This window comes from Acipenser ruthenus, chromosome 8 (assembly GCF_902713425.1).
Source record: "Acipenser ruthenus chromosome 8, fAciRut3.2 maternal haplotype, whole genome shotgun sequence".
NCBI lineage: Eukaryota > Metazoa > Chordata > Actinopteri > Acipenseriformes > Acipenseridae > Acipenser > Acipenser ruthenus.
The window spans coordinates 6,419,091-6,437,392 of NC_081196.1; the positions used below are offsets into that span (position 1 = coordinate 6,419,091).

Here is an 18,302-nt window from a genome sequence, read left to right on the forward strand (position 1 = left end):
GTTGGAGTTAATTCATTCTTAATTTAAATAAACTGTTGGAGATAAAGTTCTAGAATAAAATGAAATGCCCTTTCCAAAGAAACGCTGTGAAAGCTGCCAGCCTCCTAAATGACCAGATATTGCAAACTGTAAATAAATACCAATAATTGGACTCTCACTCTCCACTCTTTGATACCTCAAGCTATTTCCTATCCCAGAGGTTTGTTTTAAATGGGACCCCATTGGCAAACTTGACAGGAAAAGCCGCTGAAGAGATAATAGAGAATATGACCTGGGAGATGTAGAGGATTGTAACCTTGTTTTCTGATGGTAAACAAGTGAACAGCTTGCGATGATGCATGCTGGGATGCAAGGACATAAGGGGAAGCTGCCTGTACTTTCAAATCCCTATAAAGTAAATTAAATCACCCTGGAGAAATGTTATTTGACCTTAGCCTTCCTCAGTTTTTACATTCTAATTTAATAAAGAATACCCGTTATCAAAACTACAAATTTGTTTGCTTCTTCCACTGACTGCCTAACCTTCTGGTAGGTAGTTGTATTCAAAGGCTTTTAGCATGCCTGTCTGTAATGTTACAGAACTGCCCCATTTTCCAGAGAATTATCAACGAGTGGTTTACAAAACACGCGTCTTATTGTCAAGTCCACATACACCTAGAAAACTTAAATTGTAAAATATATTTCTACTGGTTTTACACTGGTAGATCTAAGAGGCATAAGCAGTCATTCCACTGATACATCATCTGTCACATCCAATTGTTCCTGAACTGAATATGATCCAATATATCTTCTGTAAATGCTTTTAGTTTTAACTGTACTTTGAGGTTCTATGTTCGCTAAACCTTGTTAAGGTACTACTTCACTCACAGTGCTGTGCGCAGCTGGAAATCAAACCAGTGTGGTTCCTATAATAAAACATATCATCAGGCCTTATATCAAATGGCAAACAGACAGCAGACATATCCAGTCTTTGAGCGAGCAGCAAAAAACGAATTTACTTTGGGAATGACAGGGGAATTTTCAATTTCTTAAAACCCATTTCTTGTCAACATTGCTAGTTAAATATTTCATGACCTCTAGTCCAGAGCTACCCCAGAGACCTGACTGAAAGGGCTTTCTTGCCGTTATAAATGACGAAAGGATATTTCCCAAGCTGCTGCTGCCTGCAAGACAAGGCTGGCAGCCAGAACAGGCATCGCTCCCTCTAAAAAGGTAACAGCTGTCACTTGAGCCTGGCACTCATAATGATACTGTAATAACTTTGAAAGAGTTTGCATCAAAACAACAACAAAGTGTAATCAAAAAATAAATCTGCAAAAAAGGGTTTACTGAACAGGTTGTAGGGTTTAAAACGCAATGCATTACTCTCCCTAGTTTCCTGCTTTGTTGTACGTATTCCTGCAATATCTTTTTCAACATAATTGCGAATGCTATGGTATTTTTTATTCATATATCTCTGGTCATAAATCAGGTTTTGACTAGCTATGTTCGTTTCACATTATTTATGCTTTGGCTGCTAAAATCCAACCTGTTCAATCAGAAATATTTCATTGGCTGCTGACTCATCTCCCAAAGTTCAGCATTTTGATCTGTCCTTCCTGCTCCCTCTGGCACAGCTTCAGGGAGGCGGGAACATGTTTATGAATATGCATGACAAACCCCATATAATGGCCAAAATAAATCAATAAAATAATTTTGGTGGGTTAGGGTGGAGTAAGAACCAATAATAAAACCTTAAGCGAGAACTTTACATGCTAAGCAACACAACAGTGTTTAGTCGGACAGCAGATTTCACTGCCTGGGTTATAAAGTGTTCTGTGTGACAATGTCTTATGTACGTTTTGAGTACAAAAATAAATATTCATATGATGGGAGGTATGCCCTCTGTACATCTTTCATCCTCACTCTAACCAGACTGGGGTCTGTAAAGTGGATGTTGTGATTATACAGGGCTTGTCAGGCACATTCATAAACCTCTGAACTTGTGCCAGAGGCAGCAGGTAGGACAGATGAACCAATCAAAATGATGAACAGTGGGAAGTCCCAAAGCATACCCAATGAGAAATGAAAATAACTAGTCAAAACCGATTTATGACCAGGCCCATGTTATTAAAAATGTCAAAACAATTGCAATTATGTTGAAAAAGATATTGCAAGAATATGTATCACAAAGCAGAAAGCTTGGGAAAGTAATGCGTTGTGTTTTAAACCCTACAGCCTGTTCAGTAACACTTTAAATGTAACACATTACTTGTGTTTACTCCACATGTTATAAGAACAGCAATTATAATCACAGCACAACGGACAATGTAACGCCTGAATCATGGTCATTGCTTTTGGAGTACAGGTGATTTAAAAGCTATAGTTAACAGATTGGATTGTGACAAAGCCTTAGGGAGGTGGGAGATAAGTGCAACAAATGGGATTGAGTCGACAACAACCTGAATCATATAAATCAATACTTAAATTAGTCCTAAAAGCTGGTTTTACAAGAACATGGTTTTTGAAAAGTACAATACAGCAGTTTTTTTCGACGGCAAGCATTCCCTGTGTCTCTGTGTACCAAGTTCTCTAAATCCTCGGGAATTTGGCTGGCAACCTGCAGTGACAGTCTGCTTCATTGGGAGACTGTGTGGACTGTTTTGGAGAAGTACACAGTGAGAACACTACTGGGACAGCGGGAGGCTCTCCACTTCAGTCCCCCCTCCCTCTGTAACACAGAACACAGAAAAAAAAAAAAAAAAAGCTGCTACACTACCAGCTGGGTACCCTGCTGGACCACGATGCCAAGGGCCACGAATAACCTTGCACAGTGCAGATGCTACATGCAGTAAAACCGCAGGCGAAGGAAGAACTGATATCACACACACAAACTGTGTGACTAGAGGTCCCTGAATTCCGTATACATGCACGGTTGTTTCCGCTATCATCAGGGATGCTTACCTGCGAGATATCCATAACGGAATCGCAGCTGAGAGGCCTGGCTGAAGTCAAGTCGTTGGAGCCCAGGAGCGTGGAGATAATCCCGTTCTGATCCATCTTGCGGATCATAGTGCCGTCCACGAAGTAGATCAAGTCGAACTTATCAATGGTGATGCCTGATTCGAAGAGCAAAAGGTTACACGCAGTGAGTGCGAGACAGAATTGAAGACAGTTGAACGCTGTCCCTTTTCGTTTAATCCTTGTTGCTTAGCTGCAACAGAAGGGTAATAACAGGAGAGAATGGAAAACTCCTGCTCACACTATCCCAACCCACTTCTGAGTTTAGTGTCTGCACACCTGGGCTTAGGAATAACACAAACTCCACATGGAGTACGGTATTGAAGGCCTAAAGCCAGAGTTCTCGGGACTGCTTTATTAAAGCTTCAGCTGCATACAGTCCTACGGGTCTAATTCACAAAACATGAACTCATAAACTAACTGAAGTAAATAAAATTATGGCATATATAGACATATACTTCTTCTGTGGGTTGGGGGTTGACTAGTGTTTAAGTAAATCTACCTAAGCATGATTTAAATGAGAAGCAATACCACAGAACATGACAACTGTTGATAATTAGACAGCTTTACTATCAGCTCTACTGTTGTTCAAGTCCTTCAAATCATTACCCGTTTTTAAAAAGACAAGCAATATTTTACCCCCTGCCCCCCATACATACACACACACACACACACACACACACACACAGCTGCTGTGATTTTGCATTTGTGTTGTATAAAAACAAACAGTTTTGATTTCGATCTGTTCTGGTTTAAGACAAATAGACAGTATGGATGGGTACATGCACACATTCATATTAAACATTATTATTAAGTTCACTTATTTCAGACACAGGTGTGTGTAATGCCTCACCTCTGGGGTTGGTCAGAGTGGCCTCCACAGCTTTTCCTCCGTCTCCACAGCGGGTCTCGTCGAAGGGGAGGCACTGGTCCCCTGTCCCCGCCACCACCTCCAGATTCTTGGACACATCTTTGACCATCGAAAGAGATTTGACTTTATACACCTTCCTGCTGTTTGTGTCAGACAGATACACAGCGCCGGTGACAGGGCTGGTCGCCAAATAATACTTGTGTGCCGGAGTGGTGCTATAAAAAAAGGAACACTTTTAAGTACATTATATTAGTGTAATTCAACAGGAGCACGTATTAGACAACAGGAGCATTAGCTGGCCTTAAACTGAAAATATTTAGAAACAGACACATGCTTGCTCAATGTATGCTCCGCTGTAATCCTGAAAGTAAAATAATGCTTTAGTTTCAATATGCACTTCAAAGGTGTTCTTGATGAGTTTAAAAGATTTCTCCCCCATTGATTGTTAAAGTTGTTACTTTTAGGTACATACATTTTTAATCAACCCTCCTTTTCACTTTGACTAATGAACACTGAGGAGATCGAGTTCTCCTCTTCACTTCCAGCACAGAGCAGAGTGGACTGTACACGTCCTTGATCAAGTATCACATCATACATAACTGCATCTATGAATAATTAGGAGAGGATGGACAAGTTGCAAATTCAAACTGCAAACATTATTTTATTTAATTGCCAGCGATTCACATTTCAGGAAACATATCTTGACTGTTAAATTGGTCACCACAGCACAGAGCTACTTTGGCAGCCCTTACTGATATCATTTACCATATACCAGTATATTAATATAAGGAATGTGTAAGAATATTGCAATGGCAGAACGCTGGAATAAAAATTAACAGTAAAATCTACATCATGTAAAAGTATCGACCCAGTGCATAAATTACATTGTCTCTCATAGGGTGACAATATAATGCAATTCCCATAGTAGTCGGCACTGTTGATGGAAAAATACCTAAATAGCTTTTGGTTCATGCTGAGGTAGATTTAAACCCACCAGGGAACTTCATATAGAGACATATGAACCGTTTCAGCAACTCTTAATGTACAAGCATTACCAGGTCTACAAATAGTATGTACGTTCAATATACAAGATGTACAATAACCTATTTAAGCAAAAACATAACCCTGACTAGCGAAGTAAGACATATCACAAATGTGACACTCAATAACTCTTTATTATTTTCTTAATGGTTAAAAAGCACAAGGTTACCAGACAGATTCAATCAGCTGCCTGTTCAAAAGCTATCAGTACTGACGACAGATGCTATCAGTATTGCATTGGCTTATACTGCGAGGTGCACCTTTGTCTCCCATGGTATCATTGTAACCACACAGGGTACTTATTACAAGCAGGTTTCCGACAGGAAAAAGCCTGTGTCTCTCACGTTAAACTTCTATTAGGGGAAATAAACAAACCTGACACGAAAAACAAAGTCCGGTGAAGCAAAAAAAGACCACATAGTGGACACGATTGATACAGACATTAAAAATGACTGTTAGTATCAAACTAAGCATTTGTGGATCACTGCAGCTTCAACTTGCATTGTCCAGTCTGAATGGACTTGGGCTTGAATCTGCCACATTGACTTCTCGTTACCAAATTACTTGGTTGCAATTCTTCACAAGACAAAATAGATATAAAAACTATGGGGGTTTGTCAGGCTGTCAGACTCTTAGTGCTGCAGGGCTCTTAGTGTGTGTGTCAAACCTTATAAACATACACATGTTTAAGGGTAGAACACTGGTAGCCCAAGTCCAGCATGTTTTTTTCTCCCTTTTGAATGACAAGTGACCTTCTGATTGTGGTAGTTTTGTCCACTACAGAACAAAATATCTTAACTATTAAAAACAAAAAAAAAACTGCATCTTGATAGCTTTGCCTTGAGGTAATGCTGGACACATCTGTACCAAATAAACTTTGCTCCCAGGTTACCTGTGTTTAAATTTTAATTCAAGTCAAAATGATTCACTACTAAATGTATACACTCCCAATACGTGCATACGCCTCCCGAGTGTTTGAACTGATTTCCCTTTTGCAAATTGCTACTGTTTATTCATAGCAAAAAAAAAACACGAAACAACTAAATCTGACCTTCAAAAGCAGCTTCAATTTAATTTCTCACACTGGCAATGTGAATATTATTTAATTTAGCTACATGGCACCGACATAGTTCAGTGAGTTTGCTGGTAGGGGAAAAAGGCACCATGTTGAGAGGGGCCCTAATATTATGTCATTTCACAGCTGTCAATAAACAGGTTGCAATAAAAAAAAGAGATCTGGTAAATCCAATTTATACCTTAATGAGATTACGAGGTTATGAAGTGGGTCACTTTTGTATGTTAATTAAATTATGTTCCAATCTTTTGTGAACAAAAGAAGTCTGGTTGTTAAGGCTTCTAATATTAATGCAGCAGCGTTTGCTGGTGCAACATGCTTTGCGTCTTGGAAAGCAGCTGCTATATCTACTTAAGAGATTATTTTTTTTCCAGTACTGAGTGCAGACAGATGATCAAGAGCACACATTGTGGTAAAGTTAAGAAACATGCTGATAAGACAAAATAAACTGAAACTTTTAATCACTGATTTCCTGAAGAAACAGTGTAAAAGTTAGCAGCTTTGGGGTACTCTTTACAGTGAGTGACATTAAAATTAATTAACAGGTGCTTGTGTAATGCAGTTACTACGCCCTATGTTTACTTATTTTTATATGTTGTTTTTTTGAAGTGGATAATGTTGATTAAAAGAGGGGTAGGCAACTCTAGGCCTGGAATGTTGTTAGGTATTATTAATTAATACAGTGCTTTAGAACCTGGTCAGACACTTCATTTCATATTTAAGGACATGGTTGGACCAGGCCTAAGTGCCCAGGCTGTCTACCCCTGGTTTAGAACAGTATCATGGAAAGTAGATAAGCCAGTGATAAAAGGTGGTGTTTTCTTTGTATTGAGCTTGTAGTGACATTTTCTTTGTTACCACCACATATTGCTTGGACTTGCACATTTGCCAAAACAGGAAACCAGCTTACTCACCAGATACCCACACTATCCTAATCTCCAAAACAAAATCAATATATTTCAGTCAAGAATTTATGCTTACAATACAATAAGCTCTAAAAATAGAAAATGCATATGCCTAACATTATTGGCTTACCTATGCCTGAAATCTTTATTTCTGACAGAACACAAGAAAGCAGCGAGAGAGAAAGAGAAAAATAGGAAGATGTTAGTTATAAAAAATATAGATTAGTAATTAGCAAGAACTCCTATTTTGTGTTGATAAAAATACTTCAAATAATGAAGTATTCAGGTCATGATATTGGGTCCTATTCACAAAACCTTACAAATATGATTAGTATATGATTGCTGCCGGTAGGCGTACATTTTTTTTCTAGCCGTATTCCTGAAGAGACACACCCCAATGAAGCTGGGGCAGTGACAAGGGTTTTTATTTCTTTATCTATCTATCTATCTATCTATCTATCTATCTATAGGATCCCCATCAGGAGAGAGAGAGAGAGAGAGAGAGAGAGAGAGAGAGAGAGAGAGAGAGAGAGAGAGAGAGAGAGAGAGAGAGAGAGAGAGAGAGAGAGAGAGAGAGAGAGAGAGAGAGAGAGAGAGAGAGAGAGAGAGAGATTGAAACCGCACTGGGGCATGTCTCTTCAGGAATTTGCCTCTCATCAGTGACCAGACAGAGAGAAGACACACCTCTGATCTCAAACCCGAGTACACTAAGCAGACATCTTGAAAATACCTTTGAGAGAGAGTTTACATTTATAAGTGTAAAATCTTGTCAGGATGTTAACAACAAAAAGAAAAATTACAGGTACATTATTTAAATAATTGGAGCAACAAGTGGCGACGTAAAATGCTATATTTTTTCGGAACCCTGCCACTTACTCTTTAAGGAATGTTTTGTGAAGGATTGTTTTTTTAAAACCCATTTTGATTACTCTAATCAAGTTTGTAGTTCACAAACCCCCTTTTTACTGTTTTTAGAGAGATTTACTTAGTATAAACTCATTTTGAACTACTTTTTATTTTATTTTGTTTTAAAGAAGATTAAACAGTCCACAAAAAACCTCCCTTTTAACAGTCCTTAATGTTTTGTGAATAGGGCCCACACAATGTAACACTCAGTAAAAAGGAAACTTTGGGAATTTAAATCCACAATAGAAATATACAGAACGATTGTCAAATTTCTAAACAGAGACAGATATAACCACTTAGCCTACTGTACTATTAACAAAAATACACTAAAAAATCTCATACGCAAAGTTATATTAAGATGTTGGTTTCATATCCTTGGTACAGTACACACAAGACATTTGTATAAGCTCCCTTTTAGATGTAAAAATAGGGGCCTACATTTTTACTGCAGTGCAAATACAGTAAGAAACACAACTACATATAATTGTATAACCTGTACATAGGTCTCTTAACTTATCCACACAGCTGCCTCAATCCCCCCACAATGAACTAGACTACCGTTAAGAAGATTTATTACACCAGTTAATCCAACAGTACTTCCTGCATCGTACCCTAATTCTAATTACCTCAACTCCAGCACGCTGGTGACGTTTCCTGTGGAGAAGATCCTGCGAACGTAGTTGAAATCCCCCACGAAGAGGCTCCCGTCCGAGCCGCAGGCCAGGGCGAGGGGAGCCAGGAGCTTGTTTCCGTCGGCCAGGCCGTTGCAGCTCGGGCAGGAGATACTGCGCTTCCTCCCATTCCCCATGACGCTGCCGATGACAGGGGGCTGCTGCGAGATAAACAGGTTTGCACCGTTGCCCTTGTGCAGGACGCCTGAGGAAAGGAAAAGGAAGAGTGTCTTTTGTCCCCCATTGCTTTTTATGGCAGCCTGTTAGACCTACTTAGATTTGAGTTTTGGGTGTTTTTCTTTTTTCATTTGCAAAGATTCTGACTCCATTCCAGCTACACACATACAACAGTACAGTAGCATCAAAGTATAAATTAGCTTCAACTGACAAAACCAAGAACCGCTGAACCAGAAATGCCTTGCAAGGATTGGAAAGTTTGTCTTATTTTTTTAAAAAACTTTATTTATTATTATGCTTAACTGTTGCTGTTCTAAGATGCAGCGTTGGACTTTAATCCACTTTTGGGGTAGACTAACAATGCAAACCTAGCTTTAAAAGTATATTTTCTAATCCACCAATATGCTGCAAGTGAACTAACACTTGTTCCATGTGCACATTGCAACTGCTGTGAATTCAGTTTTTTTTAAGGAGTAGATTAATTTGATGCCAGTTTTACTAACATAATAGAAAAAAAAGAAACATAATATAACCTAAATAACAAGAACATAATGCATTTTAAGAAGAATACAGAATACTGCACCTAAGCACGACTGTATATAGCAGGCATCCCTAGAAAGGCCTCAATGGTTTACTGCTTTACAATCTACAAAATTGTTTTGGCCCAAGAGGAGGTTTCAACACACTGTACAGGATGGAATAACGCTGGGCAGTGAGATTACCAACATGTCACAGTATAACATCTCAGGCAATTTCATACAACTATGGCTCATTTGGCCTGATGAAGCCTTGCTGAGAAATGCTAGATAGAGCCTCCTGCATGACAAGTGCCGACGATTCACTTTGACGGGATAGTGTTCTCTTGAGGTAATTCACAGACAATGGGAAGATTGACCCTTCTTCCTGTCAGGAACTATGGCAATAAAAGAAGACTCCCCAACAGACATAACAGACATTTACAGCTGGGAAACAGTGAAGTAGTACTGTCAGGGAACTGGTTTGAAGTTGTAATAGGGGGAGCTACTAGATAGGGTGTCAGAACATATTGTGTTGATTGCAACCTGACATCCTGTTAATTAATGACACTGGCAAGGCGGAGATGGAGCAATACTATTTTGGGAATTTAGCTACAGGTATTTTTAAAAAAACATAATCACAGTTGTGCATACTTCTTCCATGCTCACGGAAAAGTGCTACAGTAGTACATTGCATATCCGACTGCAGTGGGACCAGAGTAAGGCCGGATATGTAAAAAGTCAGATGAATGAATCTGGTTTGAAATACCATTATACACAGCTATAACAATTACTATATTCACACAATTACTGTTTAGCAATTCAGATTTTATTGGGGAGCTGCCCTAAATCCCTTGTTAAGAAAGATACAGGGAATTGACAGGGTAGCCGTGCGTGCATTCGCTACTGAGTGACAGGCAGGAGATCGAGACAGAGGTTGAAGCTGATACGCCCCACAGGCAAACATGATTTATTTGCATATAAACACACTGAACAGCTAACGTAACAATACCAGCAATGCTAGCGCACAGAACACATACAACACAGTGTACAAAAAATTTGGTGGGATCTACAATCTCTGAACTAATCTTCTCTGTTCAATAATAATCAAACTCTACTCGCCCGGCTGTCAGCGGTTTCGACTTGCTTACTCACTCTTCGGTATCCAACCCTGGTTCTCCCTCACTCACACACATATCAGTGAATTTCAGCTTCTTTAGCCCAGTTGGCTTTGTTTTTGCAGCAGCCCTGAGGTGAATAAATGGAACCTTTTTATAGCTGACGCCCCGCTGGAACACACCTACCTGCTGATTAGATTCTACACCTGGTAATCACACACAGCAGGCAGGCTCTCCCAGGAGTGTCAGGTAGTTCATTAATTAATTACAATAAATACACACTATTTACAGTATACATTTACACAAAAAACCCTCTTCATGTGGAGGGCTCCTGCCCTGCCACAGTGCTGTATACACTTAAATTAGTGTCGGGTAATTTACACAGTAGCAAAATACAAACAACTTTCAATTGTAAGAACAACTCGCTTTTCGCTTTCCTGTAGCCATTTTGCATTAGCACTGTACACGTATATGAGTGACGTTGCTGAAGAGCTTGATCACGGCGGATAAACGGTCAGGGTGGATATGTGACGGGCGGGTTCACGGATTACTGTCCTTAAGTACTACAGCACTCTACTACTCTATTACAACTGCTGCACTGTGACCGCTACCAACAACACAATTAATTCTGCTTTAAACTGTTCCTTTTATGCAAACACCTCAAAGCAACAAGCAACATCAAAAAGTCAATATTTTGCACAACTGTACGAACCTGGTTAATCAAGTGAATGTAATGTATTTTTTTATTCTTATTCACACTTTGAAGGCTTGCTCTGTTATAGGCACACTGTATTATACTGCTGTATCAACCATTATCCCTACTGTCTCCCACGTTCTGTTCCAGGGAACTGGACATTATCCTTCCCGCTGGGAACAGTGCTGTCTCTCTCTCTCTGGTTGCTGTGAATAATGTCTAGGTGGCTCTCGCAGTCAATCTGCATTCCATGGGACAGTTTTTATTCTGCCTCCTGCTAATCAAGGGGATAGTGGGGACTGTTCTTATTTTAAAATCCAAGCTGTCCTACTTAACACTACACCAATCTACCCACCGCTCTGAATATTGAGGGCATGGTGTTTGTCCAGTGCCCAACCACCAAGATTAGACGCATCAGTTTCATAACCCTGGAGCACAGCGGTCCTCTTCTCCCACAGGATGAGGTCAGGGCATGATTCATATTCATATCCCACTGAAACTGGGGAAGAAAAAGAAAATCCAATAGTCTCTTAAAAACCTTGAAATAGCATATACAGCACACAAGGTTTACCATGGAAAAATGAGACCTTTCAATTTAAAATGACTAAGAAAGGTTGGAAATGCTGACCTACACAAAATGGAATAAGACTTGAAACAATTCAACTGCTTTCAATTGGCTAAGAAGGTTTCAGCAGAGTATCTAGTATTCATAATAAAATGGAATGGATTATGAGCTTGTTGGAATTATGTATCAATTTACATATATAAATGAAAACTTCACGTCCATCAAGATATCCAAAATGTGAGGACATTTTCATTTAACAATGCATGTGGTAAAAACATAAAAAATAAATAAAAAACAGACAGCAGCAGCTGACCTTCAAACTGTAATATTTAAATATATTCCAACCAAATCAAAATGTGTATTAGTGTGCAACATACCGAAAGCCTCTGACAGCCCGTAGACCTTTTGGCTGTAGACATCGGTTTTGTCCCAGATGAAGTAGTAGGCGAGGTCCGGGGCGGCAGGGAACCACTTCCTGAAGAGCCGGCCCTCCACAGACACCATGAGATGGATCTTCATGAGGTTGAAGGGGATGGAGGAGTGGGTCAGGCTGATGCGCAGCACAGACTTGTAGCCAGGTGTACGGCTGCTCAGGTAGCTCAGCTTCATATTAGTTCCTGGGATCCTGATCTCTTCCTGCAGAGCCTGGGAACAGAGTTTCAGTGGGTTGTTTTAGAAATGCTGATAGCTGTAGTGTGTGGTCTGAAAATGAACGTGTCCTTTACTACAGGTATTATTACTGAGCATGCTGATGGAGAGTGAAAGGTAAAGAACATTTCACTTTGAGTGCATATTTTTGCATTGAGGAAAAAAAGCACAGTGTGGTTCTTTTTTTTTTTTTTTTTTAGAAACCTACATTTTAATACAGGTGTCACTAAAAAGGTACTATTATTTGAAACAAATAAAGACATTAGTCAGGAAGCACATAACACCATAATTAGGTTCAAACTCAGCCATGCAGATAACTAAAGCTATACCTTTATGAAGAGTTAATGATAACCTTGGAACCCAGCATGACTACATGCCTGTATCTGAACCTAATTGGCATGTGGCGTGCTTTCTGAGTAATTATTTCATCATTCTGCCACACTGCACCTCCAATTAGGGTGGTGTGCAAATCTCAACTCGGTATACCCAATAAGCTGCAGAAGACTAGATCAACCCGTTCCACTTGCAACTTTTCATAAAACATCATTGTAAGGCACCGCTGAGCAGAGTTCAGAAGGTTAGGTTAAACACACTTAGTCTAATTTCGAAGAGTGAATCAGAATATTTGCAGTCAGAAAGTTCCATAATCAGGGTCAATCAAGTATTTACATTGCCTTAATACCACCTTCTTGAGCCTGATGATAGAAATGACTAGAAAGCAAAGCAGCATCCAACAACATCAGAGTGCGATCAGGGTTATATGATGACACCTGACCACAGAAAGACACACAATACAACAAACAACCAGGGTGCTCGTCCATCTTCACCCAATCATTTCTACAACGTACAACTCAAGGTAGTTCAGCACCTGAATTTCGGGGACAATGGCACCCCTTTCAGAGCAGGAACCCCCGAAGGCTGTCAGGGGTGCTGGAGAGACAATAGGGTTGGGCCGTGCAAAGTTGCTGAGGTCACAGCTGGGGATATCATTCTCCTCGTGCCTCATGATGATTGTATCTATGACGAAGAAGCGTCCCCATGGCAACCACAGCGTGTGCTCCTGGGTGATGAAGGGAGCACGTTCGAAGCGTAGGGTGATGGCAATCCCACCATTGGTGACTAAATCAAAGCTGGAAAGAAGACAAGGGTCATGCTATTACTGTATGTCCAACTGGCTTTCTCTTTCGTGAGCAAGAGGACTTTAAAGGCCGGTTATGTGTTTTTTTTTGTTGTTTTAGCCTTTTTTTTCTAAAAACTACAGTACAACCATAGTGTAACAATAAAGCTCATAGCATATAAAGAATAAGTTAATAATGGAAGTTAAAATATATGTGTTGGTAATTTGTAAACATACAGTTTTTTCACCACGAATCATTGGAAAATATGATTGTTTGGGTCGTTTTTGCTTGTGTTTTGTAGCTGATTATTAGAGCATTTCACTGTCTCTCAAAGGGTAAAGGAGAGACGCTTCTGTCATGAGGAAGACATCTTGAAAGAGCGTCTTTCCTCTCCATCCACAACTTTAAACACCAAATCATAGGTTATAGTTGTACCAAAAAGACAACCTTTGATGCAAAGTTTTTATTCTGAATCCCTATTCACCAATGGCATGTCAATATGACTGGGTCTGAATGGCCCTGTCCCTTTAAAGACTGCACAATATGTAATGGTGGCAATGTAATTACACCTATATGATGACTTGCTGCTTACAAAGAACACTTTCCCCCACCCCCAGTGCTATACAGTGATCTTCAAAGACAGGTTTCATTGCACTTTGTTTACCTGCATTGCATGAAATGGCTTAATAGCTGAAGACCTGCACCTGCTCCACTCAAGAATGATTTTTAAACAAGCAATTAGCCTTTGGATCAGCAAAGTGCCCTGGGGAGCAGCCTGCCCTCAGTCTGGGATGGCACACATGGACCTTGCAGTTAACATTAAAGGTAAACCAGCAGAAAATTAAGGCAATTCTAATTTATGAAGTTAATAATGGAAAAGCCTTCTGCACCATTACACGAAACCATCTACAGGAAGACCATTGGGCCCTTAAGACTGTAGTATTCCCAGCAGTGGCATATGTGTATATCTTTGAGGAGGGGGGATGGACCAAACAGCTTTCTCTACTAACAAGCTCAAATGGACCATGTTAGAGCATTCTCAGATGTTTCCTTGGCCTCTTGGTCTGACGATCAATGCAAATTCCAAAACAGCTGGGGGATTTTAAAAGACTGCTTTTACAGTCAATAAAGTGCTTCAGGTAGCAATGCATCAAACATGTGTTTTATGACACACAGTGTAGCCAATACCAAACCCAGTTCTAGATATTGATAACACACTTCAGTGTAGGAAAAAAATTATAAATATCAACAGTAATAATTCACCTTTAAATGTGTAATAAGAAACAAACAATAGGCTAGCAGGGTGGAGTAGTGGTTAGGGCTCTGGACTCTTGACCGGAGAGTCGTTGGTTCAATCCCAGGTGCGGGACACTGCTGCTGTACCCTTCAGCAAGGTACTAGTTTGCTCCAGTAAAAACCCAATTGTATAAATGGGTAATTGTATGTAAAAATAATGTGATATCTAGTAACAATTTTAAGTTGCCCTGGATAAGGGTGTCTGCTAAGAAATTAATAACAATAATAATAATAATAATAATAATAATAATAATGATAATAATAATAGCAATACAGTGTTATGAAACAAGTAAGAATATGTAATTCAAAAATGTACAATTTATTTATTTATAACATGATAGAAAATGTCATTAAAATAATTCTGTACACTCCCTGTTAATCGTCTTTAATAACATTATAGATGCCTTTTTAATCATCCTTACATTTGAGCTTAAGTGAACTTTCTGCAAATTGCTGAAAACAACCAACTACTGAGCAGGTGCATGTCTGATTTCAGGCTGTGCCGTCATGTTTACAGGGGGGTCTAAACAGAGTTCTCGTACCTGCCGTCCTGCCGGCTTATGGTGTATCCATATTTGGGGTTGTTTATGAAGCTGATGTTCACACCGACCAGAGGGGTTCCGTCTGATGTCACCACCTGACCCCGGATCACACAGGCATGGCTGTGGAAAGACAGACAATCATACGAAGGACATGGAAAATGTTTTGAGATCAACTTCACCTCACCACACGCACAAGGTCATTTGTGAAAGGGGCTTTTATTACAGCTTCATACTTGTGCCCAGTGGCGTGCCGTCTATGTATGCAACACATGCCCTACAGCTCACACACACAAAAAAAATAATTCTAAACAATAATATTCTAATTAGTATACTATTATTATTATATATAACATTTAAAAGGGTTGAAGGCTAAAAATAATTGGCCATTTCCAAATTGGGGAGAAAATAATAAAAAATAACTGGCAACGACTAAATTTATAAAAAAAAGAAAAAAAAAAAAGAAACGGAGCACCAAAACTGAAGTTAGAGAGCATGTACAAAAAAGCAGGGAAAGAGCTGAAACGGTATTTCAGTGACGCATGTACCAGTGCGAGTGGATCAGTGCATGTGGGAAGACAAACAAGCTGTTCTGCTGTCTGGGTCTACTTTTCATTAACAAGAAGAGTGTGTGGAATAAGCCTGGATACCACGATTTAAACAACTTACACAATGCCTGCAAATGTCACGAAACTAAAAATGAAGGTAAGCACATGTCTTTTCTATTCCCAGTGCACGTCAGAAAATGTTTTAATGGTCATGTAAAAAGTGCTAAAGAAGTCACGGCACGACAATACATTTCAAACTTTTACCAAAACAAGACTTTCTAGCTTATAGGAAACCACTTCATAATGACGATTTTGACTGTACAAAACATGCACCATGTACATAATATTTATAACACCTTTGTAATATTACTACAATATAGCACCCAGACATTCTCCTAAAAAGTGTGTGTCATACTCTGGCAATGATGGTGTGATATACAGACAACAAAAGTAGTAAATAGATGTAAAAAAATGTACTCAGAGAATGTGTGAGTGAAATAAAAACCTCAGACCCAATCAACATTCCTGATATAAGACCCTGTTAAACTGTCCATACAATGACTTTCTTTCTTAAACTGGATATTTATTCTGTATTCATTTGAACTCTTAATTTGTGTTTTTATGTACACTTCATGGACGATTTTACTATTATCTACTGAAACGACAAGACTGACCGCCCTTCCTCTAATCCACAAATAATCTGGAATATGAATTGGTTAAATAAGGCACTGTGTCTAGTATTCATGCATGCAAAGGCTGCCATTTTAGAGGTCTTCAGAAGGGCCCAGCTACCTTTGTCTACATTCTAATACACTGGAGGGATATTCTACCAACTCTCTTGTTTTCTGTGTAAAATAAAACAGATTTATATGCCTATTAAGGGTAAAATAAAAGGCGGAAGTGACATTTATGCGTAGCAGATTCCCTTTTTTGTGTTCCAAACTCTAGCCCGGAGCAGAGACTTATTGTCTTTGCTCAATTAGATCTGAAAATTGTCACTTCCCCCAGGTGTGAAAAAATGGTCCCATTCAGGAAAACAATTAACACTGCCTTGTAAGCAGCTGGCCTCTGTGGTGTCAACTTGTCCTTACTTGAGGCAAGATTATTTACCCACAATGCTGCGAGTCCCCAGGAACTGAATTTAATGCTAATTTAGTCAGCCTTTTCCTTCAGGAGACCTTGACCAAATGCAATTACTTTGCAAACAAGCTAAGTGGTAGTGCAGCGACCGTTTGCTCTGCCAAGAAGGTCTCCCTGTATATTTACATAAAATTATCTCATAGAGTAAATGAGGGATTTAAAAAAAAATCCTGTCAGTTTACTTCAGCTGGCTCTGTCAGCCGATTTTAGATTAAAATAAAAAAAGTCTTTCATGCTGATATAAAAACATGTATTCAAGTGATGGAGTCGTTAGTAGCCGTTTCTTATTTACCACACACCACATGTGTAATTTATGCAGTAACATTTTGTTTTGATGGTACGTGGATCAGACAAATGAGTTTAACAACTCTCAACACTCAGGAAGCCAACGTCAAATGCGTTTGCTGAATATGTCCCACTTGAGACAGTTCCCACCAGGTTTGATTCGAGCAATCAAACAGCATCTTAAAATAGGCCAGCAAACACTGAAAGGTTGTGTATACATCTAAAGACTAGATGTACTCTGTTCACTTCAAATGACTTTATGTACGGTATTTACCTAAAATAATACAGCTAACAGGGAGACTTCCCTCAGGAACAGGCTTTATTTTTTGTCAGTCTGAGACTAAAACCGATTTCTTGAATAATTATATGCATGCTGAAGAACATCTCCGGACACAAATGATGTCAGTATGTTTGACTGCTGCTGATTTCAATAATTCAACAGCGACACAGACCATTAAAAAAAGATGTTAAAGAAATCGGCCAAATATAGCACTACTATTCATAGAGCCGGCTGTACATTCATGGCTTTTAATTAAAAAATGACAGGCACCAAAAAACAGCACATTTAAATATTTGAAGATTTACTGAATGATGTTAATTAAAAAAAAAATATATATATTACACACATATATATATATATATATATATATATATATATATATATATATATATATATATATATATCAAAAACCACTACAGTGCATGAAACTGGCATTATTTGAAATGTTGTAACTTGTTTAAATTAGCATGTATTCCCCATTATTGTGCCATGCTGTACCATATCCTATGCTTTATCATGCATTTACAATGCTTTGTCTGTGGTAAAGCTGGAAGAAGCTACAGTATGCGGCTGTATTTTAAATAAATCCCACATCAGGAACAGTCAAAGAAAATATCCCACCAAAATGCAAAGCAAAGCTGTTGAATAAAGAACTAAGCAACGTTGGTGCTGTTCCAGCACTCTGTATTTCTTCTGAAGAAGACAATACCTGTTTACTTAAAACTGCAGTATAGTCACAGAAGGTGTCTTTTTTAATATATAAATGGCTATACCTGTATAAGTATCTACCAAAAATGAAAAACATCTGTGATCCGTAGCACGTGATTATCAATAACGAGGATGCTTGAATTGGATGTCTGAAGAAGTGAATTTTTGAGGAGGTATAATTCCTGTATTCTGCGCTAGTGAC

General features: G+C 39.0%; 1 protein-coding gene across 15 annotated transcripts in view; it reads right to left on the reverse strand.

The window, feature by feature from the left end:
• LOC117405505 (teneurin-4) overlaps positions 1 to 18,302 on the reverse strand; it is a 187,493-nt gene that overhangs the window by 25,507 nt on the left and 143,684 nt on the right. For 11 of the 15 annotated variants that reach the window (XM_059028289.1, XM_059028299.1, XM_059028302.1 and 8 more), the window contains 8 exons: positions 15,143 to 15,262; positions 13,055 to 13,316; positions 11,916 to 12,183; positions 11,329 to 11,472; positions 8,425 to 8,674; positions 7,023 to 7,043; positions 3,854 to 4,086; positions 2,944 to 3,098 (listed from right to left, as the gene is read on the reverse strand). In XM_059028289.1, the coding sequence (XP_058884272.1) occupies positions 2,944 to 3,098; positions 3,854 to 4,086; positions 7,023 to 7,043; positions 8,425 to 8,674; positions 11,329 to 11,472; positions 11,916 to 12,183; positions 13,055 to 13,316; positions 15,143 to 15,262 (1,453 nt within the window). The remainder of the gene's footprint in view (positions 1 to 2,943; positions 3,099 to 3,853; positions 4,087 to 7,022; positions 7,044 to 8,424; positions 8,675 to 11,328; positions 11,473 to 11,915; positions 12,184 to 13,054; positions 13,317 to 15,142; positions 15,263 to 18,302) is intronic. The other 4 variants (XM_059028304.1, XM_059028300.1, XM_059028295.1 and 1 more) reach the window with 1 other exon arrangement.